General features: G+C 47.9%; 2 protein-coding genes across 2 annotated transcripts; one reads left to right on the top strand and one right to left on the bottom strand.

The window, feature by feature from the left end:
* Positions 1-3,649: 3,649 nt before the first annotated feature.
* Positions 3,650-5,737, bottom strand: LOC128731755 (mitochondrial 2-oxodicarboxylate carrier). The gene is made up of 6 exons (XM_053824895.1): positions 5,533-5,737; positions 5,286-5,468; positions 5,108-5,205; positions 4,855-5,029; positions 4,245-4,349; positions 3,650-4,156 (listed from the first exon to the last, which is right to left on the bottom strand). Exons 1-6 carry the CDS (start codon positions 5,692-5,694, stop codon positions 3,962-3,964), a joined length of 918 nt encoding a protein of 305 aa, XP_053680870.1. The 5' UTR covers positions 5,695-5,737; the 3' UTR covers positions 3,650-3,961.
* Positions 5,738-7,747: 2,010 nt separating this feature from the next.
* On the top strand, positions 7,748-19,692 carry LOC128722795 (protein pecanex). The gene is made up of 10 exons (XM_053816480.1): positions 7,748-7,900; positions 9,910-15,352; positions 15,427-15,587; positions 15,677-15,833; positions 15,895-16,137; positions 16,206-16,358; positions 16,448-16,641; positions 16,716-17,387; positions 17,487-19,061; positions 19,150-19,692. The coding sequence occupies exons 1-10, from the start codon at positions 7,748-7,750 to the stop codon at positions 19,690-19,692; spliced, it is 9,294 nt and encodes a 3,097-aa protein (XP_053672455.1).
* The last annotated feature ends 4,795 nt before the right edge of the window (positions 19,693-24,487 follow it).

Below are 24,487 nucleotides of genomic sequence, written 5' to 3' on the forward strand. Positions count from 1 at the left end.
GACGAAGGTGACGGTGGGACCATTGAAAATTGTTTTACATTCACTTTTTTTATGTATAAATCATTTATGCGCGATTCTGGCATGATTGTTTACTTCGGCAGTGTTCCTAGCATAAGCGGGCGCCAGGAGATAAAGTCGACAGGGTGAAGCTTCCAATGCCTATTATGTAAGCAACCACTTATCACGAACGAAGGTTCTGGTGTAAGAACTTCAAAGGTGTTAAGATGCGTTGTAGGCGAACTTTTCCTGCTAGTCACCATAGCAACAATCTCACATTAAATGTTGCGACAGGCGTTTTTTTGGCCGCTGCGTTAGAACCATTAGCAAATGTAGGTTTAGACGATAATGGAGCTGAATAAAGGTATGATTCATAATTTACATTTCACTTAAAAATACATTTGTGCTACGGAATATATTAGATCGAAACAAGTGTCCCAACAAAGATGGTCTGGTTGTCGTTGCCATCAAAATAAACAAAAATAGATTAACGACACAACATTTTTTGAACCACTTTGTTTCTTCGTTTACGTTCAAAGTCTTTTATTTCCCCTCACACAAGATTAGTAGTTACTCATTTCCTAATTTGCTGTGAATAAATTTGGGACGCAGTTACGTGATAGAGTGCTAACGGTGGTTAAAACACATCTTTCAGAGCCGGTTTTATGTGCCCGCTGACCTATAATTGCTTGTGCGGTTCATTATCTTATATACCAGCGCGGACTCTGGTGCAAGACTTGCAGGATCATTCGTTGGCAAAAGATTAGAGGATGTTTACAAGATAGTTTGCTTTCCAAAAACGGTTGTAGTAGATATTATAAAACAAGCATTCGTTACATATGTTGAAGTCAATGTGAATAGAACAGGATTTAAAACAAATTTGAAATCCTAAAAAGAAACGGAAACACAGTAAACGAGTGAGGAATATATGAACTATTAAGCAACGGAATTGTGTTAAAAATGAGTATAAGCTTTAAATCCATGGCACCATAAATCAGACATTTATTGAAAAAATGAACTATAGACCCATGATTGGAATAAAAAATCCATAAAAATGTTCAAATGGATGCAACAACGACTACTGTAAGCATACCGATTTGATTCCGCAATTGATTGCGATCGTAAAATGACCTACATGAAGCCGGGTATTTCGTAAAAACTTCGACAAATCCTCTGGTCATATTTCTGCTGTTCGTAATCAACTTGAATGAATCTAACTAGTTTTCGGCCACACGATCTCTTCGCAGCATGTTTAATTCTAATACCCGTCGCGCAGGTACTGCTGTTCTGGCAGTTAAAAGCCGGTTAGTATTCGGATCAAAATTTTTACGCCGAATGCAGGTCGCCGCAGGAAATTGCTCGTGACAGGACAACTTTCGACTTTGGTCCTACGCGCGTTCACCCAACCGTTGTCTATGTTCTAGACCAGCATATGAAAGAATAATGTTGGCACGGAGCAGCGTGAAGCCGATAGCGAGTGAGTGAGCAAACGAGAGACACCGATGGTTTAGCTTTTCTGGTAAGATATTGGGAGTAATTTTTCCACTTTGTATGAAATTGGCCAGATGGGCGGTGGCCCCAGGTCCACCTCCAAACGCAACCCGGTCACGGTATGCTTGGCGGCAGTTCTCTCTTGGTTGAGGACCAGCGCACGCTTCACCGGTCAGCTTAATCATACAGCCCTTCGCAGTGGTGGGGTTTTTACTTTCCGACGAAAACGTAAACAAAAAAAAAAGCAAACCGCAAGCAATAAAAGTAATCCCAAAGTCGCACACATGCGACCTGGGGGTGGGCTGGTGCACCGGTGCGAAGGGGCCCCAGCGAGCATATGTATATATGCTCCGGCAGCACGAGGGCAGCAAAGTGAAGGGGGCCGAAGCTAAAAAGTGGGCTTTAACCAGTGAAATGATTCGGATGGACAGCATCTGGCCAGGGACACGGCAATGGGAGGGTTGCAACTGAAGCGACCCAAAGGAACCATTCTATTAAGCTATGGGCACTGGAAGTAGTTTAATCAGTCGACTTGTGACCGTGCTCCGGATCAGACGCCGACCCGTGTAATTGCGAGGATCGAGGATCGTGGGTGTCCTGTCAGCAAACTGAATGGGCTGTGCGTGAGTGTGCCACAAATTGAACGATTCCGATCCACCATGAGGTGTGCCGTGTTTCTGTGCGTTCTGGTCACGGTGGCCATCTTGCTTCCGGGCGGCATGTGTGACCAATCCGACGAGCAGGAGGTCGTCCTGCGGCGGAACCGACGGACGATTCAGTTTTTGGTGAACCATTTTGTACACTTTCTCGGGCTCAGCGGTGGCACGAAAAAGATCGAGCCTAAGCAGGACAATGCCTTTGCGCTGCCATTGACGAGTATCCTGAAGGCATCGGCGGGAAAGTTCTCCGGCGCTAGTGGGGGCAAACCGAAACCAATGTCCTCCGAACGAGAGCCCACGTTACAGCACGATCTACCCACGTGGATTGAGGATCGACCGCAAAAAGTAACGAATCCTTTGAGTGAAGCGCTTGAAGCAGAATCCTTGGAACCGACACGGGTGTCTCTGTTGAGTAGTACGCAAGAGCCTGAAGAGATGACCACCACCAGCACAACGACGACTGAGGCACATGAAACGACCACACCCGAGGCTGCTCCAGTAGCCCCAACCGAACCCTTGGAGCTCGATGGCCATGAGCCTACAGTCAGAGTCTCTGAAGCCGAAGAGCCCAACACCGATGCACCAGTAACGGGTGATACGCCACAGGACGATTCTGCGGTTTCTACAAGCTCAAAAGCAACCCCCATCGATCCGGCCTCCGTGAACACGCTTTCCGATACAGAGCTGAGCGTACGGAATGACGTGCGTGACGAAGGATTCCAACCAACACCGATACCGTTGGTGAGCTACCAACATTACGTGCAGCCAGCCGTCTGGCCTGGAGCGGGTTTCCAGCACTCCTTCCCGATGCACCAATACTTTGGCAACAACGTGTTCTTCCCGCCACAACACCAGCCTGGTCTGGCGTTCCAAGCACAACCTGTGGCAACCTTCAGCCAAGGTTATCCCACCAACCAGCCGGTGTACGACAACAAACTGTATTACCCAACAGTAGGGGCTGGTGCAGTTGCTCAACCGAAATCCCATAGTCGAGTGAAATTGCACGACAATCACTACGACTTTGTGACGTACCACGACGATTCGGAAGCGGCAGCATCGAACTACCAGTCGCAGTCGTTTGGAAACTATCGGTATTGACTGCCACATTAGCTAGGGGGTGCATTAGCCAATTGCCTTGTTTCATCAACTAGGAAATGAATCGACACCCGGGAAGGGGGTGTTTTATGATCCGAAATTTCTCCTCATCACATCATTTGTAAATAGGAGCCCATCAGCAGGCATCGAACAAATCCGCCTGAACCTTTATCTAATTTATCATCGTTAAAAGAATTGTGCATGCATGTGATGTTAGAGTAATTGTACAAAAGCTGAAATAAAATAATTCTTTCAATAAGTATTGTTCAGTCATTTTACTTGCGGTAGGCAATGGTGTTTTTTTGGTTTCCCTCGAACAAAACGTTTTCTCAATAATTTTATCAACACAATTTTATGTTTATTAAACAATACATCAACTTTTAATGTAAAAAAACAACAAAAATTCGACATGTCACACATGGATACCAGAATAATACTCTTTTGATGATTCGTACGAAATTTTAACGATAGAAAGTTACTTCCAAAAACGATATAAAGACCAATAATATGTTTTGTATCAAAACCCGTATGTTGCAAATGCACCTGAATTTGAAGATAAATGCGATTATACGTTATTATGAGACAAAGCGAACGCTTCAAAAGCACAGCGAAGAAAAACGGACGATCGTCGCTGTCGCATGGTTTTGTCTAATGGCATGTTGTGTGAATGTCTTCCTTTGCGATTCTCTCTTCTTTCGTTGGGTTGATAGATTACGCAACTACTTGAAATAATCGTCCAGAAAAGCGTACACATAGTCATAAACTACGAGCATAATTGCACCTCCCGGCCCTAGGCGCATCACTTTGGGAGTGAGACCTTTGTAGAGCGCAGCAAAACCTTCCTCTCGAGCTACGATCGCCATCGAGCCGAAGGTGGTGCGGTACTTCACCTGTCCCGGTATGGGTTGAGGTCCCTGTGAGATAAAAAATAAAAAAAAAATAAAGACAAATTTATTGCACTTTCACATAAGCACTGAAACAGCATGAATTCGTCACACTGACCTGGATTCGAGACTTTGCTACGTCGAAAGGAATATTCACGATGGATCCCAGCGTTCCACTGACAAACCCGATGCCTACTTTACGCAGAAATTCCTGTACAGGATCCTGGTGGTGGACATGCAGGAATAATGGAATAATATTTCGTTCAAGCTAGAGAAATTCGTGCAGTGCATAATGCATGTGGACCAAACAAAAGTGGTATGCTACAGATGGCTACTGGACGTATGAATGGAAGCAAAACTCGGGAAGTGACTAAGACATAGGCCATAATTTAGCCATTACATAAATCTGATTGCAAAAGGCAAACACCGGTTTGATGGGTCATTGAAGCAGAAAACATACAAAAACTTGTTAGAGCGCTAGAGCCAGCTGGGGCGGGAAGAAATCAACAACATAACTATTCTATTACTGATATTAACAAACCAAAGCAACCCACTTACCATTCCTCCCTAACCATACCCTATGGGCAGCTGTTGTGTTAAAGCGGACGAAACATGAAACATATGTAAATGATGCAAATGTTTAAGTTGATAAAACACAAACATGTTGTGTACTACATGTTCGATGTCGATAGCGATGTGGAAAGTGTACCGAGCTGGATTCATCTTACCTTGTATTCGGGAATTATTCCTTTAACGCTGTGATAGAATCCAAAATAAATCATATTGAAAACACCATTCCGCCCGATGGTAGCTGTAAGACCACGGTTCAATCCATTCAGTCCAAACCCTGACTCGTTGATTATCTGCTTGGTAACAGCTAATGTACTGGGTACTTGTCCCATCCTAAAAATAAGAAGGGAACATAGGTTATTTTTCTGTAAAATGATATATTTTTCAATAAAATGCTGTGTATTTGCTTACTTGTTTTTATTTGCTTGTAAGGTCACTTTAACCATTTCGAATGGGTTGACAAGAATAGCTTCAGTAACACCCGCGCCTAGTCCAGCTAAAGAGAATGTCTAGTACATAATAGCATTATTACTACGATTACCATTGAAGTTATTGCCATATAGTATATATATAGCGATGTTTGGCTTACCAAGGGCGTCGGTTTGTCAGAACCGAACATGAAGAAACGCTTATACTGCTCGAAGGTCAAAAACTTTACCGCACGTTTCGGAGTTTCGACCAGCACAGGAGGTAGAATGCCTTTATACAGTGAAAAAAATCCTTCCGATTTAGCCATTTTCCGGATACAATCAAATACGCCATTATAATACGTCTGAAACAAGAGATCAGCAATTGGAACAACGGAATTCAAACACGAAAATAGTCTGTTGCTTTACAGTTGCTTTTGTAGCACCAGATGCAGGACTAGCTTGCAGTTGAAGCCTAGTTTTGACCAAATCCAACGGATGCATTATGCAAACTTCCACAAAGCCTGCAGATCCGCCCGCACCAACTTGCATCGCGGCTTGGCGTAGAAACTCTTTCACATCGGAAGACATTTTCGTAAATACAGTACAATCAATCTACTCAATTGATCTTTAAATGACCTTCTCTGGTGGCAATCCAAAAACTGTAGATAATATCGCTCTGGAAATCGAATCAAAATGATGAATACAGTTTTTTAGACACGTTAATTAATGATGATTGGCTTAAATTAGTACCTTTTATGAAGATGAAATTTGTCAATCTGGACGCTAGACGCACAGATTGGGTTACAGCTTATCGGACACAGATGAAGATTAACCAAAAATAGAACACATTAAACAAAATACACGATAACACGTCGTGAGGTGAAGGCAAATTTTAATACTGCAATAACGTTGTTTTTCTATTTCCTCGCAATGAAACACGGAGAAACTACGTTGAAGAGCAATTGAGCAATGTTTAAGATTATCGTTTATCGTTTGAAGGTGCACAACAGCTACGTATCAAATTCTTGACTGAATTAAGCACACGCTCGAACGTGTGAAACGATGAACCTCTTTTTTTGGCAGAATATTGTTGATATGAGAAGATAAGTGGAATGGTAAGCAAACGGCAGTTGTTTACGTTTGGGTCATGAGAAACTGTTTACAGCGGCACATCGTGAATCAGCTGATTGTGCCGCACGTGGTGCCTCTGTACGTTTCGATGATATTCTGTTGCATTTCGAGGTGTTATACTAATATTTAGTGACACTGATACACGAAAATAGTATTAGCCGAGAGATGATAAGTAAGAATCCCGTTTTAATCGGCAGAAACCTGTGACATGGTATAAAAACAACTTGATGCACGTGTTTAGTGTAATTTCAAATTCAAACACACTAAACAGTGAGATGCGAATTAAAATCTTAAAAAATTAACAATCCGGTTATGAAAGAAGTAATTGAAATTAGCTTGTGAAACAAATAAACATATTTTAAACGTTGGAACCAGATTTGACTGTTGAAGGGGCTCAACAATAGCTCCTGTGACAGCAACTCGCATAATAACTGTCAGCGGTTGCAGCTGTCAAGGGCGTTCGAAGAAAAGCACAGTGAAGAAAAAAGCAAAGCAAAGAAAAGAAAGGAGTAAAACGCGAGCAATTGAAACCGTGTGCGAAATAGTCCGTAATTCTTCGCGATTGTTAGGAATATAATACTCCACAGTCCGACGCACAGTGAAACGAGAAATATTTCCACCTCGCCACGTGTTCGCAAAGGTGCATCAATATTCGGTGATAGGGCACATTTGCTTCGGGGGTTTAGTTTGCTCTAAATCGGAGCACAACAGCGCGTTACAACATCTTCGTGCAGGTTCGTACGGTTCTCCTCCAGCTACGGAATTCTTTCTTGGCTGGGGGGCGCATTATCCGTGACTCACGTGAAGTAAACCAACCGTACGTACCACGGTGTGCGATCGGATAGGAACCGGGGCAGCTCCCGGGGGCCAAGCCAATCCACCGACCGTTTCCTTAAGGAAGCTGGCTCGAGTTCGAAGAAAGAGAGTGCTCGGAAGCATCACTCGAAAGTGGCAAGTGGCAAGTGGCGAGCAGCGTAAAAACACATAAGCGTAAACGAGTGAAGTGCGCGCGATCTGCATCCACGGTTTGCACCATGAACGGTGCCGACGAGCAGAAAGAAAGGAGCCATTGAAAGAAAGTGGAATAGCTGGGGCGGAAGCAGAAGGTGGCACGCGTTCGAACGACGTGCTCACGGAAGTGGTGCGGGTGTGAAAAGGAGACGGCGCGTGTTTGTGTTTGCGAGTTGCGGGAAGAGTTTGTTTTTGATTTGACAACCAAGTGCCACAACCGTAGGCCAAATCGAGAGCGGAAGCATCGGCACGGTTTGTGCGTGAAAACAGGGCCGTCTGCCCATTTCCCCATGGTGTCCGCCAGCGACCATCTGCGTGCGGCAACATCACACACATCCCAGGCTGGTGCGCTAGCGAAGGAATGCTCGAATGGTAGACGCCTGCGAACGCTGGTTGGTCATTAGCCTTAGTCCAGTCAGTTCGGCACCGAACGGCGGCCACAGGACAGCGAAGAAGCGGTGGCCTTCCCACGGCAGCATGAAATGAGCACGCAGGCACGATGGGTTCACAGACACTGAAAATCCTGCGCCAGGGGGTGCTGGCCAGCCTAACCGGCGGCTGGTACTACGACGTGCATCAGAATGTCTTCTGCAATGCCGTACATCTGTACATCTGGCTGTTTCTGTTATTTCTTCCGTTCATCATCTACATGGTAAGTGCCCACACGCCTGCACGACGTACGTCCTTCAATGGATGAATCATCATCCGTCCCCTAATAGAAACGCACGCTTCGGCGCCTCGTCTCGAGAGAGAGAGAATGTGTCGCCGTTGGGGGTACTCCCCCATCCACCATGACACGCGGAAGAAACTGCTGAACAATCGCCTCCCATCGAATCAATTGATAAACATTGTCGGCGAGAAGTGCAGCGTTTGGTTGGTTCCATCACTTAGCACCACATCGAAGGGACAATTTTTTTCTTCACGTGATGCGGAAGAATCGAAATGAAAACCGATTACGAGCCGCCCCGTTCAATGGGAACGCGCGCCACACTAACGTGGTTGATTTGTTTATCTTGGCCCAATTAGTTTTCCCCTCTGCGAAGTAGGCCACGCATTGATATCATGGGTAACGTGCCAGCACCGATAGCTCGAACGAAGAACGTGTGTGCATTTCAAACTCATCCAGTAGGCTTGAAGCGGGCTTTATGACATATATGACAGCGGGAGGGAGTATTACGCGTTTGCACCTTCCGTTTGATTAAGGGCTCACGTAATCCTCGTTTTCGCTAAAGCAAAGAAAGCACGAGAGTGCGAGCGAGAACAAAGATACACGCAGCGCTCAGACGGGCGCTTCTGTGGCCGATTGATTCAAGATGATTCCACCACCGAACGGGGGCTGGTGTTTGCGAAGCGGAGTCCACGGCAAACGTTATTACACTTGACCATGGCCTTGTTTCATAATGATGTTTTGAGAGACGAGCGCACGCTTCTTCCCGATGTGGACCCACATTAGGGACAGCAGCCCTTCGCCCATTGGGGTTTGCCATTTTTTCCGATGCGTGCCATGGTTCCCTTGTTTTTTTTTTATCTTGCATAAAGGCCGGATTATCGAATATGATGAGCTGCTAATGTGGCATGGTGAACAGGTGTGAACCAATGCAAACATGACGCTGCATTATCCGTTAGCTGTTTTGCTGGTTTCACTCAATTTATTTTATTATTTTCCACACCTTTGAGCTGCATCCTAACAACGGCACAAGCTCGTAAAAATGCCGGTTTCTTTGTTTTTCGGAACTGTTGCTTCTCATCTGTGCCAATTGTAATCTTTTTTGCCGGTCCGGTTTGGGGCCAGTTTTTTTTGTCGCTTCGCTTCTCTTCTCACCCAATGCTGCGCGAAATAAAACGCACTGCAGTTCGGGTGACACACCGAACCGGTGGAAAACTAGTCTCAATTTATGAGCAAAATGTCCGCGCGCTGTACGAACAGGGGGAAAACCTGTCTGCCGTCCGTTTCGTACGCTGACCAGTTTTTCCATCGGTACGCGGGTGGGCTACACCTCACTCGCAGGTCTCACTCGACACTGTGTGGACCTGTTTGCACTTTCATTTTTTTTGTAACTCGTGCCGAACATTGCGTTCTTGGGTTGGGGCCGTGCCGTAGCAGCAGTGCATCCTGGTGTACGTTATTTGTGGCCACCGCATTACCGACGACCGTTCGTTCCGTGTTGCCTTTAGCTGCAGGAGAGCGAGTGATAAGGAGAGCAGACGAGAGCAAGCTGAAGGAAAGAGAGAGAGAGAGAGTGAGAGAGCTAGACAGCCGTTCGGCAGCTACACGCTAGATGTTGTTGGTTGATTTTTCTTGTTTACGTTGCAGGTGTAGTTTTTCAATAGCACTTGCACGGGCGGGAAAGTGCAACAGGATGCTGCATTGGCTGAGTCGAACAAAGCAGCCTGCTGGGGGATGCTTTATACCGCTTGGGCTATTCCGAAAGTCGATGTTTTAGCATCCTCTCGAGTGCGAGATATCTTTTGCCATTTTGCCATCATGATGGTGTGCCACAGAAACATCAGTATTAAGCATGAAAAGCATAGAATTCATATGAAATTCTCCGGCTTTAAAAACAGCTCCTCTTTGGATGGTTTTCCAACACAAATCTTGACGTTATTTATGCTTACCTTTTGTATGAAAGCTTCCTCAATTAACGTTTCGTTCTATTCCAGTACTTCCCTACCACTGTGGCCGTGTGGAGCATTTACTGCGTGCTGATCGCCATCATCATAACGTTCTTCAAGATGGTGAATGTGGCGTTGCATCGAATGTACGACCGGGCACGTACCCTGTCCGAGACGAACCTAAAAAAACCGGGCAGTGCCGGTTCTAAGGCACCCCGTGAGGCAGGTGCCGGCATTGGTGGCTCGGGGGACGACGAACCCGGCATCGAGATGCAAATCCTTGGCACGGTGGAGGTGGTCGGTGGAACGCCCCCGGTGAACGTGTCCTCACGCACCTCGGTCGAACATCACAGCGATGAGAACAGCTACGCCAACAGTGCAATCTCGATCGATTACCAGGAGCAGGTGACGAGTACGATCGATCTGAAGGTGGACGTGCACCGCAAGAATAGCTCCGAGTCGAGTGACAGCGGGTTGAGTGGTGCTGCAGCGCGTCCGGTTGGGAGCAGTTCCGGTACGGGGACAGCAGCACCTGGCGGAAGCAATGGAGGAGCCAGTGACATTAGTACCGTCGTTGCATCGGCCGCTTGCAGTGATGCTTGCTTCCGGAGCGATCGAGTGGCGGAAGCAAACAATGAGACACCTTTTGGAGTACCGATCGTACGCTTTGGGGGTTCGGTACCGACGCACACGGGCGAGGGTTGTAGTAGCGGGACGCACAAGCGGTCACTTTCCACACCCAACCAGGACCGCTTTTCGGAGATGGTGTTCGAGACGGTGATGCGCGAAATGACGCGCGAGTATGGCGATCTGCCGCTCGCGGGGACTGTCGGTGGAGCGAGGGGCGATGCCGGAATCCCCTCGCGGATGCTGGAAGCACAATCGAACGCATCGCTCCGGCGGCATCAGTACAAATCGAAGCGAAAGCAGCGCTTTATGAACAGCCAGTTACAGCGGCAAATATCGCTCGATTCGGAGAAGCTGAGTGGCAGCAATGTGTTTGCGGATGAGCTAAATTTGGGCGGTCAAATCGGTGGTGAGGTGACGGAAGGTACGCGCAATCGACGCCGGCCGGGAGTTGGCCCGGCTACGGAAGGACTCGAGGGTGCAGTGCAGCTGCAGCGGCACCTTAGCTCAGATGACCAGAATAACAAATCGGCTGGGTCGCTGTTCCACCATCAGCTGCATCATCATCATCATCACCACCATCATCACATGCTGGCGATGCAGAACCGTGATCCGGACATGTACATGGACCACAGCTACACGAAATCGGCCGTCCAGCTTGCGATAGCGGACACGGGTAGTGGAAACGACTCCGCGGGCAAAATCACCTACCATCTGCACCAAGCTACACCCATTCGACGGGATTCCAGCAGTACGATGTCCGCGCTGCAGCTGCCAACGATGGCTAGTAGCAGCAGTGGGGCGGTGGGTGGTAATCATACGAGTGGAGTCGTAGGGGAGAGCGTCGGGGGAACGAGGACAGGAATGGGACGAAGTATCGGTAGCGCAGGGGGTAGTAATAATGCGTCCGGAAAGCGACGCCGGCATTCGAATGCCACTAACGGTGGAAGTGGAACGGCCACAGGACGACCGCTTCCTCGATCGCTAACGTCGGTGAGGCGGATAAAGAGTGCCGCGTTGGAGACGTGCAGTCCAGCTTCGATCCCGAACCTCACACCAACACACCCGAACAGCGTGGAGGTGATCGGAGGCCAGACGCTGCGTAACCCGCGCCACACGGTGCTACCCCCGCCCAGCAAGTGCTTATCACGAAATCCGTACCTGAACTTGTTTACGAAATCGAACGATGGCAGCACCGGAACCGGTCTGGTGGATGTGTGCGGTGGCGGTGGTGGAACCAGTTTCGGTGGCGCAACTGAAGAAGGAGTGGTGGATGAGCTGACGCTACCCGGAACGACGGGAGCCGGTGGGAGTGAACCCGTGTACCCGATTGCGGAACAATCGGATGAGAGCACTCCGGTCAAGGGAAATGGAGGTGCCGCTGGTGGGCGTGTGTACGAGAACTCTCCACCGGTGCAGCGGTTTGATTTGCATTCCGATTCCGACCAGGATGGTGGCCTAGTGGACGACGAGGACGATGATGAGGACGATGAGGACGAGGATGAAGATGACGAGGTGGTGGACGAAGATGATGATGGCGAAGAGGCAGGGGACGATGGCGAGCTGGACGACGATCGTTCCAGTCTGACTGTTGAGGATGTAGCACCAGCGAGTGACGCGTATTATGCCAACAAAGACCTGAAAAAGGACGACCGAACGATAGGCGATAGTGAGGAGGATCTGACGCTTCACGATCGGATTCGCCGGTTGCATCATCAGCAGCAGGCGGAACAGAAACGGAGAGTTTCGGAAGCGGACGGTGTGCCGGGTGACGATCGCATCGAGTCGGATGTGGAGCACCAGGATTGTGGGTTGCAGTCGACGGATTCGGACACGGAAACGAATGCCGGATCGAGATCGCCCTTACTGGAACCACGCGCTCATCGTACTAACTCCGAGCAGCAGGTTGGCACGGTCGGGATGTCGGCGATCGTGGAAGCGCGTAATGCAGCCTGCTGCACCATAGTGCCTCAGAAGATGATCGGTAGCGAGGTGAAGAAAACGTCCTCTAGCCCGACGATCAGCTGCAGCGAGACGGCGCATCTTCATCAACACCATCATTTGCTTCGATCGCCGATGAAAGCGTTCGACGAGACCGGTTGCCATTCGTCAAGCGACTGGGAGCAGGCGAGCGCTAGCTCAAAGGATCTGCTCATCACCAAGGATAGCAAAGTGCCAAAGAGTGGAACCGACGGGAGCGGATCTCCACCGAAGACGGTCGCTGCCAGTGAATCCGATCCGCAGATTCCCGGCTGCAGCAAAACGAGGACGCACGATGAGCCGAGCGCGGCGGGTGTGTCTGAGGAAGAGGCAGCCGGTTCCCTTTCGGTGACGCAATTGCAGCAACCCCCGCAGCGGAATCTTGGCGCGATACCAAAAACTTCACCTCCCGGACGGAGTGCTAGTGCACGCCGGTTAAGCGTGGAGGAAAACTATCCCACCACGAGCAGCAAGATCTACAACCGATCGCTTTCCCAGCGGTTGTTGGCCGAGCGAATACCGGAAAACTCGACGGCCGCACCGTTGATCACGTTTCTCAACTATCGCTCGGACGTGCCGATTCCGCCGATCTATTTGCCTGGTAACCGAACGCTTTCCGAGCAGCAAACGGCCAGTTTAACGTTTCGTCGGCCGGCGCCCTTACCAGCACGCCCTTATCGTCAGCTAAACTGTCGCCTACGGATGCTTAAATCAACCGACGGTGGAACGACGAATGACGGTGGTACTGCGTCGTTGTCGCATGCCGGTGCGGCGACTTCCGCCGGAACTGCCGGAGGTGACTACTGGAGGGATGACGACAATAACAACTGCAACTATTGCCTGGATGCGCTCGAACACCAGCAAGCTCGGTTGCAGTCCCTAGCGGCGGCAGCGGCAGCAGCCGGAAGCAACGGAAATGCCATCGGCGGGGCCACCGGAAACGGATCGAGTGGAGCTCGGGGTGGCATCTGCAACGATGCACTGATGCCGGGAACCGTCGGGGAGGTGCCTTTGAATTTCTACGTCACGGATGATTCCGACCGCTGGCTGCGTTGTGCCGCGAATGTGATAAAGGAGCGTTTTGGTGCGCTGAACCACATGCATGCTCATTACCACATGCATCATCATCATCTGCATCGTCGTACGATCAGCATCAGTGGTCCTTCGACGAGCGGTGCTGGTGTATCGGGTGTGGCGATTGGCGGTATGCCTGGCAGCAGTAGCGGTGGTGTTGGTGGATTAACATCAGGTGGTCCAACGGCAGGGACCATCTCTTCCACGGGAGATGACTTTAACACGGCTTCAATCAACTCGGGCAGTGGCATCGTGGATAAAACGATCGTCGCCTCCACTGAATGCAGTCTGTCGAGGGCCCACAGCACCATCGACGTGGTGCCACACTCCATGTTCGGTGAGGGTGGCCCAAAGCTGCGGCCAAAGCGGTACTACAAGTTTTCGCTGAACTTCCTGTGCTTTCGGGAGCATCTGAACATATCGATGAACCGGTTGCAGCTGTTGGCGTTGTTCGATCGCGATACAAGCTGGGTGCAGGTGGTTCTAGCGATCGCCCTTTGCACGCTCGTGTCCCTGCTGGGTTCACTGGTGCTGTACCTGAAGTTCTACGAGGATCTGTACGCGTTCATATTCTGCTTCGTGATTGCCGGCAGTCAGTACTCGTTGCTGAAGAGCGTGCAGCCGGATGCGGCCTCTCCGATACACGGGTTCAACAAAACCGTCACCTATTCGCGCCCGATCTACTTCTGTTTGTGCTGTGGATTGCTGCTGGGCGTACATCAGCTACTGCAGGAGTACGAGCTGGTGCTTGACCGCGAAAGCACTTCGATCGTGCTGTTTGGTTTTCCGATCTCGGTGGTAGCCTTCCTGCAGTCTGCCCAGAGCGTGCTTTCGGTCGTGATACTGTCGTTTCCGTTCCTGTTCAGCTTGGGATTATTTCCACAAATCAACACGTTCACGATGTACTTCTTGGAGCAGATCGACATGCATCTGTTCGGCAGCAACGCGTCCTGCAGTTTACTTGCATCCTTTCTATCCGTGGTGCGGTCGTTCGTCGCTTGCACGCTGCTGTTCGGGTTGGTGTATGGCGCACTATCGGAAACCGGAACGCAACACGTGCTATTCTCGATGTACTGTGCGTTTTTGGTGATGGTATCCTATCACCTGTCACGGTGTGCTAGCGATTACACGTACATCTGGGCTGTGATCAAGTCGAGCTTGTTGGCCCACTCCGACTATGATGATTCCTCGAGCAAGGAGGATTCGAAGATATCATCCGACTCGGGTGATGATGCGAAGGACGAAGCACAGCGGCAATCGACCGGGGAAGGTGCTGGCGGATCGGCCCGTTCGACTGACGAGATGAACCGCGATTACGACGAGGAAGCGGGCCGTGAGGCGAACGCAAAAGAACTCGATGATCCACTGCCAAGGAAGCTGCAGGATACGGTGACAGCTAGACTGAAGAACGATGCCGTCGTGTGCGTGGTGCTGTCGGTGGCCATGTTTAGCCTGCACTGTAGCACGGTGTTCACGGTGCTGCAACCGGAGATCAATCACGTGCTGCATTCGGGTGCGTGTATCCTTGGCTTTCTGATACACTACATCGTGCCGCAGCTGCGCAAACACTTGCCATGGCTTTGCATTGCCAAACCGATCCTCAAGCCGGAAGAGTTCGGTCTTTTCGAGGTGCACAAAATCTCCAACATCATGTGGTTCGAGAAGATGTACGTGGTGCTGTGTTTCTTCGAGCGCAACATACTTTACCCGTTGATATTCGTCAGTGCGCTGACGGCCGATTGTGGTTTGGTTGTGGAAAAGTTCGGTTTAACGTTTGGGTCGATCCTGATCGTAATGTGCAGCCTGAAATGTAAGTGGGATGCGAGCTGTTTCTTTTTTTTTTTGTGAACATGATTGAACAACTTTTTTTTATCTCTCCAACAGGTGTCCGCAACGCGTACTCCGACACTGGCAGTCAGTATGTGATTCTCATATTTACTGTGCTGTTCTTTCGACTGGATTACAAAATGTCAAGTGAAACGTTTCTTTTGGATTATTTTTTGATTTCGATACTGTTCCGAAAGATTGCGGAATTTTTGCTAAAGGTAAGTGCAAGATCACCCCTGATTGTACGTTTGTGATACACACTAATGCTTTAAATGCACTTTATCTCCATTCGTTCTCCTTTTTGCAGCTACAATTCGTTGTAACGTACATAGCACCGTGGCAGATAACGTGGGGCTCAGCTTTCCATGCGTTTGCCCAACCATTCAGCGTTCCACACTCGGCTATGTTGTTCCTGCAGACGGCAATCAGTGCTATACTCTCAACACCACTCAATCCATTTCTTGGTAAGGCCGGTTGTTTCTTGTGCGATATTTCGATTAACTCTCATGCCGTCTTTGATTACAGGAAGTGCCATATTTCTCACCTCATACGTACGCCCGATTAAGTTCTGGGAGCGCGACTATAACACACGCCGTATTGATCATTCTAATACTCGATTGAGCTCGCAGCTAGAACGCGACCTCGGTGCGGATGACAATAATCTGAACAGCATATTCTACGAGCACCTGACCCGATCGTTGCAGCATTCACTGTGCGGAGATTTGCTTATGGGTCGATGGGGCAACGTGAGCCAAGGAGATTGCTTCGGTAAGGAAACTGTGCTTGCGCGAGTTTTGAATGCATCTAAACGTTCTGGTTACGTGTTCTTTTTTTAGTGCTTGCCTCAGACTATTTAAACTGCCTTGTGCACATCATCGAGCTCGGCAACGGACTGTGTACGTTTCAAATGCGTGGGCTCGAATTCCGTGGCACCTACTGCCAACAGCGTGAAGTCGAAGCAATCTCGGAGGAAGTGGAAGAAAATATAGGTACACTTGTAGTCCTTTTCTATCCGTATCTTTGGTTTGACTGTCTACTCAAATGAATGGTTTTTTGTTAATTATTTGTTTCTCTACAGGATGCTGCTGCTGCACAATCGGCCACTTGCCGCGTATGTTAAGTGCCAATGCCATGTTCACGACGCGCTGGTTAGCTTGGCAGGTGATGGCGTCAAAGTATGTGCTAGAGGGTTACTCAATTTCCGATAACTCGGCCACTGCCACCATGCAGGTGTTTGAGTTTCGCAAGGTGTTGATCTCATATTACGTTAAGGTAAGCCTTTGGGCGTGTTCCCTTCGTTGTGTGTCTCGATTGTTTCATTTTTAACTAACGTATTTATTTTTCAGAGCATCATCTATTATACACTCCGGTCGCCAAAGCTGATGAGCTGGTTGCAATCGCAGGCGATTGAGGAAGCGCTCGAACACACAACAGATCGTCAGTTTGTGGATTTGGATCCGGTTTTCAACATCAATCTAGACGACGATTATGATTCCCGAGCGGCTGGCATTACGCGTCTCAGCTTCTGGTGCGTTTACGGTGATTGGATACAATTTTGCAGTGATAAAAAGCGCCAACAGCTACAGGCGGCACAGAACGAGCGTACACCGAAAAAAGGTGCGACTGGTGCTGCTTCGTCTGCGGCCACTGGGGTTGGAGCTGCTGGAGGGACCACTACCGTCCCTACTGGGAGTGCAACATCGGCTATGAACTGTGCCGTTTCATCATCAACGAACGTTAACGGCGGTAAGGCAGACAATAGTAACAGTCAGGCTGATAAACCATCTTCGGGAGACACGGCTGCGTCCGGTTCAACAATGTTGGATGGTTGGATGGAAACGGGTATGGAAACTGGTGCCAATAAGGCCGAATGTGGCGAATCTAGTGGAACTAATGGCAACAACGGCGCTGCGGGAATGCTCTCGAACGGAGCGTCTGGTGAATCGCAGGCGAATGGTGTTGGTCCTTCCAACACAACAACGAATGGTTCAACGAATAATTCGACGTTTTTTAAATCGGTGAGTTCAACAAAGCTTTTGCAGATTATGACGGGCGATGAAAAAACGGGCGGTTTTGGTTCTTCACGGTAATAAACGATATCCTTTTTTTCTCGATAGAATCGCGATTCGCTGGTGACGTCGTTGTGTATGTCGTTAGCACTACTGGCTCGTCGTACGCTGGCTACAGCAAGTCACAGCTCGTCGTGTGGCGTAGAGTTTTTCCTGCATGGGCTGCATGCGCTGTTTAAGGGAGATTTTCGAATCACATGTCCCCGCGACGAATGGGTATTCGCAGACATGGAGCTGCTACACGGTGTCGTCGCGCCGGCTGTACGAATGTCGTTAAAGCTCCACCAGGATCACTTCCTCTGTCCGGATGAGTACGACGATTTCAACACCCTGTACAATGCCATCGATTTCCACACGAAGGAGCTTGTCATATCGCACGAAGCAGATCCGCTCTGGCGTAACGCCGTGCTTCGAGGGACACCGAATCTGCTTGCCCTGCGGCACGTGATGGACGATGGATCGGATGAGTATCGTGTGATCCGGCTGACCAAGCGCTTTCTGACGTTCAGAGTCATCAAGCTGAACCGAGAGTGCGTGCGAGGACTGTGGGCTGGACAGCAGCAGGAGCTGATTTACCTGCGCAATCGAAACCCCGAGCGAGGCAGTATACAAAATGCAAAGCAGGCGTTGCGAAACATCATCAATTCGTCGTGCGATCAACCGATCGGTTACCCCATCTACGTGTCACCATTGACGACGTCGTATGCCGAGACAAACGAGCAGCTGTGTCGCATTATCGGCGGGGAGATAACGCTGGAGAAAATCCAGTTAATGTTGATTCGCAGCTGGAAGCGCATTCGACAGCGCTGCCGGGAAGGTTGTAGCAGCGGTAGTGCCGTCATTGATGGTGAAATGACGGAAATGCAGGGTGTGTACTGCAACACTCCGACACCGAATAATACGCTTTCAGGAACGGCTGGCACTCTCTCGTACGGTAGCCAGAACATATCGATTTCCGGTGCCGCCGCAAACCGGGGCAGTATGGCCAGCATCAACAAACCGACCAGCTCGACGTTGCTAGCGAGCTTTCTGATACGCGAAAGGGACGCCGAACGGGAAGCCATGGCGATGGGGACGACAGGCGTCCGTGAACGGAGCACAATAGCGAAGCGAAATCTTGGCAGCACGAGCAAGGATCGCATCGACTGGGCCGCACTGCAGATAAACAAGCGTGATTCATTCCGGGAGGTGTTGGCCGAAACGATAGCAGCAGCTGCCGGTGGTAGCGGAAACGACAGCTCAGCTGGGGCGGACGATGAAAGCCAGAGTACTGCCGGTGGCAGTCCTTGCTCGACGCTGAAGCCTCAGGGAAGCGTCGAGTCGACTTCTGGCCTAGCAAGTGGTTTCGTTCACAAGCCACCCATTCCATCGTCCATGCTCTCTAGTGGTGCGTCAGGTTTTAGCTCGGCATTCGTTGGTGGCAGTGGGCTGGCCGCGGGAAGTCGCATTCCTGGGGTGCCCGGTACACTGACGTTCACGTTGCCACCGCTGGACGACGGTCCTATCCTGTTTGCAATGGCGGAGGGGTCGTCAGAGGATCCAAAATCGAACCTTCACTGGTTCACACACTCGCCTCCGACAATCGGGCTCAACAAGAAAGTAATTATTGTCGATGCGACGCAGGTAAGGAAGAGTTTGGGCGAGAAAACAGTTCCATTTCAAGTGTGACCATTTTACGATATATTACATTTGTGCTTTTTCTTCGCTTCAGATATACGATTGCCTTGATCTGGGTCGACGAATAGATGTAACATGGCCTAATGAACAATTCCGCTCGAGTGGAGGCCGCTCGTCGTGGAAGGACTGGAGCCCGCAAGAGGGCATGGTCGGTAATGTCGTCCACTACTGGCAACCTAACCATCCAAATCATCACTTCCGCTCGAATGTGAATCGCACCATCTTGCTGGTGAAGATCGGCGAACGGCACGTTCCGATCGGTGAAAAAGGTATTAAGGAGTACAACACGATTGGCTTGCCTGCCGCTGAAGCTGTTCCAGTGGATGATTCTGTCGCCGGTAGTGCAGTGCCTGCAAGACAGCAATCTATTGACGCCAGTAGCGCAGAGCCATCCGCTGTCCGCTCATCCGTGGAAACGTCCATGACCGACCGAAATGAAGCGGCGAATGAAAGTGAACCACAAATTACATCAACCACAGGTGAAACTGCTGAGTGCAGCAGTGATGCACAAACCGCGGAGTTGGAAAGCATCGAGCAGGAATCGTCACCTTTGGAAGTGGCACCAGCAAAAACCTAAACGAACTGAACATTCATAAACACATCGCAAACGCGCGCAACCTAAACATCAGACATCATAATCATGCATTCGTTGTGATTGCAAGCAGTCCCCGATACACATCACATTCATACTCAATGCTGTTTAAAATTGACGTTTTGCTCTGGTTCGCCAAGATGCAGAACGGAAGATTGCTCCACACTGTGCAGCGTCTGTAAATAGCTATTTTCATCATCGCCTTATTCATGTTAAAGATGTAGCACACATACGGGGCGGGGCAGTGCTTACTAACTGCAGGTTTTCTCTGAAGAACCTTTTGCACTCGCAAAGCTATAAGCTGTATTCTATGGACTACCGGTTGGGCTCACCATAAGTTTGACTGGGTGGCCTTTTAATTTTGGCTCCCTGCAAACGAAAAATCTCAAGAAACTGGTAGCATCCGGTTTACTGCACTGGTTAAAGATAAAGAAAGAGAGAGAGAAAAATGAGATACGATTATGTGTCATGTCGTGTAATTAGGAGCGAAGTTTCCTAACGCGAAGCGTAAGATACGTTAAACCGATATCGAGAGAGCCCATATAGTGTTGTATTACTTGAGCCATCTGGTAGTATAGCTCTCCTGCAGCTAGAACATTATGCAACCTTTTTTTATTTACTTTGTTTATTCTCCAAAGATATGAAGCATGTAGTTTTTATATATTTTTAAAAGCCACTATCGATGAAATTCTTCCATATATAATCTGTTCCGTTTTCGCAAAAACTCTTCAGTGAAACGTACAGCAATATTTTCGAATAGAGTTTGTCGTCTCTCTGTTCTGTTGCCGGTTAATGTAGGACGTTGCTAGCTACGTAACGACGTATCATGTTATGTATTCCACTGTGCGAATTAATATTTTGATGTTTTTCTTTTTAATATTTTAGCATGTTACTTTGAACATCGGAAATAAAATGAACCCCGTTGGACGCATGAATTTTTAACAATTTTAGCAGCTTATGGAAGCCATGAACGTTACCGCAGAATCGAAATCAGAGCGTACTGATCAGGTCAGGCATGCAACTAAGACCGAGCGGAAAAATCCCTCTGAGATCGACGTTTTACTGCTCGTCGGTAAAATGCCGAATTGGAAAGGAATGGAGGAATATGGTTGTATCGATTAGTGTAGTGGGAACCCAAGCCGCCAAGGATGTGCGAACGTAATTGGAAAGACTCCGATATGGAATGACTATCGTTTGATGACGTGACCAGCAGTAACGCAACGCGATGAAATGTGATAATTAACGTTTAAGTAAAAAGAAACATACATATGGTGTAGCATAGATAAAACAAGAACAACATGTTTCAGTTACGCTTTGGGAGTGGTGGTAAAAAAAAACGGCATACAAACAATAGCTAGGACAATGGGGAGAAAGATAACTGTGGTGTTTGTTTGAATGAAAGACAGACATATAGAACTAACATACAATGCTATCGAAACGTTGCTCGTTAAGAAACTCGTTAAATTATTATATAGAACACGAATACGCCAATCGAACGACAGCAAACACTATTCAGCTTAGAATGTTTGGATGCTTGGGGTAGGTGTAAAAAAGGGCACACACTTTAGGGGGGGAACAATGTAACACGTCCCCTTGGGAGGAGCAGTCGGCTCTGGGTTATGGTAAAGTCGGTATACTTTTTTGCGGACCGCGTTCGTTCACCGCGGAAACCAGGAATGCATAGCACGCGTTGCGTTACGATATCCACGTTCGTTTGAGAATTGAAAAAAAAGAAGATTATTTTTAGAGTAGTTAGCTCTAGTTAGTTAGTTACTTTACATTGATCATTAACAATACGGAGAAACTAGCGAGAAACGAGATTGTGTATTCGATTGTTATTAGATGGCGAGATGAGCTGCTGAGTCGGGCGCCACCGCAACGGGATAATGCAAAAGGATGCTAACGGAGAGAAGATATAATACTGTTTTACTAACTGCTAGAACATGTTGATTTGTTCCATACTATCTCGCTTTTATATATATGTATATATCGGTTGAATTAAAGATGCGTCAGGGAGAGGGAAAAAAAGTAAGGAGGGAAGCAAAAGCAGGACAAAGTATCTAATTCGAAAAGACACTAAAAACTCCCATATTACATCATGTTCTATCGAAGCGAATATGCTGGAGACAGAATAACGGAACGAGCAAGACCGAGTGGTGATGGAGGAGTGGACAAAGGTGTAGCAAACGCGCGGAGCCTGAATCTTGCGGGTGTGTCGTTAGTACTTCTTCTGTTATCGTTTAATCAAACTCGCTCTTGGTGGTCTGGAACGGATTCACAAGTTATGCCTTTTTTAACAAAACGAAAAATATAAAAAACAACAACAATCTCTTCAAACGTACCAAAGTGGAAAACGACGGTTGCGAATGCCAATTCTGCTATGACGAATGAGGTTGTTAAATTTCCATTAAATTGCAATTGGTGTTTCTCTGTTTGAGTTTGCTGAAAACAAAACATCCGAAATTGTGTACCTACACCACGTGGCGATTGGTGCACGTGGATGAGAATGGAACAAGAAGTTTGTTTACAAAACAACACATAAAGATGCGTTCTTTCGTTCTGGACAGCGGCGTCGTGATTGGACTAATCGATCATCGCTGCACTATGGACCAATGCGTGGTAGAAGGACACCGGTTTTATTCGTTGTTCTAATTTCATCTGATTACTTGAAAGAAACGCTACAGATAACGTGGATTTATATCCCAGAAATTTATTGCACACTGCTAGGTTTGGTATTGTCCTCAAAATCAAGCGTTTATATGCAACTTACTAATTCGATCTCGATTTCCGATCTCATAATTTTTAGCCAGCAAAATTTCATAGTGCGGTTAGCACAACAAGCGATCGAGTGCAAAAGAGAAAGGGTGCAAACAATCACGCGCCAAAAAGAGCGGCTATATGGATTAATAACCCGAGCGAGACAAGGGAAGCTGGAGATCATTTTCGGCAGATGCGCGAAAGCGAGATCACTAGCTGTGTCGTAGCTGCAAAGCGGGTACCAGCTGCAAGCAGCCTCTTTGAGGCATGTTCTCCTGTTACAAAAACTAGGTTTTCGTTAGCAAAACCAGGCGTCGAAAATCTTCTCATTTAGCGGCGACACAAGGTGGTTCTTTCATTTTTGTACTGGGTACTTTTTGAGTTTTGTTACTTTCTGAGGCTATGGAGGATGATTGTTTTTCTCTGCTTTTTCGAGGATCGCAAAGAGCGGTTTTATGTGACTTTTTCTCTCGAGGGTGGTTGTATGGGAGCCACCCTTTCGAGGGGGTGATAAAATCTTTCGGAAATGCATTTCCATAATCCAGGATCGTGACAAACTCATACGCTAAGTATGCAATTATTTTTATTTAGCAGATTACTGAATACTGAATAGATGATAGTACTGAATTTTGCGGCCCGTGGAAAACTGCAATGATTAAAAATAAAACCCACCCCCAGTGAAAACCAATGAAACAATCCACAAAACGGTACAGTATTCGGTAATCGATAATTCAATCGATGAATGTTTTATTACTCTTCGATATCTCATGCTACAATGTTTCGCCATCGCTCGTCTCTTACTTACTAGGTAGGTATCCGCTTCGTCAATTAAGCTCTTAAATGTTTGTGGTTTGCTGAACACTGCCGTCTCGAATAAAATTAAGCCATTGTTAAGAGGACTAGCCACTTTACAAATTCATAATCCACCGGCTGCCGTTTTATGTTCTTTACAATCTAAAAACGTGGTAAGCTGATTACACCAAAGTAAGGATGCCGGTTAGTAAGAGCTCACTATAACGAGCAGTGTTCAGGATTTTTACCGGCGGATGTTAATCATTCTTTTGCTAAGAAACAGACTTATTTGGGTGTAATTTTACAGATTCTTTTTGATTGCCTCGTGGCCTTATTTTCGCCTAGCGTTAATTTTGAGTTTCCTGTCACTCACAGGAATAGAGACAATGTACACTATATGCGTTAAAATATCTACTTTATTCGAACCTACATGAATTACCGCATCCTGAGCATTGTGTGAGGATATTGGGTTGCATCAGCCACCAGCGAAGAGTGGGTATAATTTAATTTAGGTTGACCGTACCTCGTCTCGACATAAATTTTGAAGGCACATTTCAATGGTTTATCTTTTCTCTATCTCTCTTAGCAATCCAACCTCTCTTCATACAAAGCGGTTACAAAATTTATTTGATTGTGTTATTCTTTTTTCGCTCGTAATTATCGGTTCTCAGTCAAAATCCCTCCAATTCAATTCGGACGGTGCTTCGCTCGATTTATTCTATTATCCGTTACCATTACCTATCGCAACCGGGGCCCGTGTGATAAGTGGAAAAAGCCGCGCGGAACAGTGGTCGCGCCGATCTTGGATGGATATCACAATGTTATCAGTAATTTTCGGCAGAAGTTTTATTTAAAACATAAACATGCATTATTAATTTAAAAAAAAGCAATAAGAAAGCACCCTGCGCTTGTGGCGGATCGCAAACGAACCCGCCCCGGAAGGGATGTTCGCTTGCTCTGGAATGGAACGTTGCCCTGATCGGGGATCGAAACTTAAGCTAACTTTTTACAATCAGAACCCCTAGCCGTGGGTCTTTATCGGTGTACCATCGCACCTGAACGCAAGGACCCGGTCCGTTTGGAACTGGTTTGATCCTGGCGAGACATGGAGAACAACACAGCACACCTCCGTCTAAGCGAGAGTGTGCTAACAGCCTAGCACAAGGAAACTAACGTTGTGGACGGAAACATTCACGGTGGTGAGTAGGGAGCACAACAGGGATACACAACG

The sequence above is a fragment of the Anopheles nili genome, chromosome 2 (genome assembly GCF_943737925.1).
Source record: "Anopheles nili chromosome 2, idAnoNiliSN_F5_01, whole genome shotgun sequence".
In the NCBI taxonomy this organism is placed as follows: domain Eukaryota; kingdom Metazoa; phylum Arthropoda; class Insecta; order Diptera; family Culicidae; genus Anopheles; species Anopheles nili.

Bases quoted from the DNA above. Each gene is read 5' to 3' on its own strand.
- LOC128722795 (XM_053816480.1), top strand. From the start codon at position 7,748: ATGGGTTCACAGACACTGAAAATCCTGCGCCAGGGGGTGCTGGCCAGC. The intron at 15,588-15,676 runs GTAAGTGCAAGA...TCCTTTTTGCAG, and splicing joins TTGCGGAATTTTTGCTAAAG to CTACAATTCGTTGTAACGTA. The intron at 17,388-17,486 runs GTGAGTTCAACA...TTTTCTCGATAG, and splicing joins ATTCGACGTTTTTTAAATCG to AATCGCGATTCGCTGGTGAC.
- LOC128731755 (XM_053824895.1), bottom strand. From the start codon at position 5,694: ATGTCTTCCGATGTGAAAGAGTTTCTACGCCAAGCCGCGATGCAAGTT. The intron at 5,030-5,107 runs GTAAGCAAATAC...TCTTATTTTTAG, and splicing joins TTACAAGCAAATAAAAACAA to GATGGGACAAGTACCCAGTA. The intron at 4,157-4,244 runs GTCAGTGTGACG...TTTATCTCACAG, and splicing joins TAGCAAAGTCTCGAATCCAG to GGACCTCAACCCATACCGGG.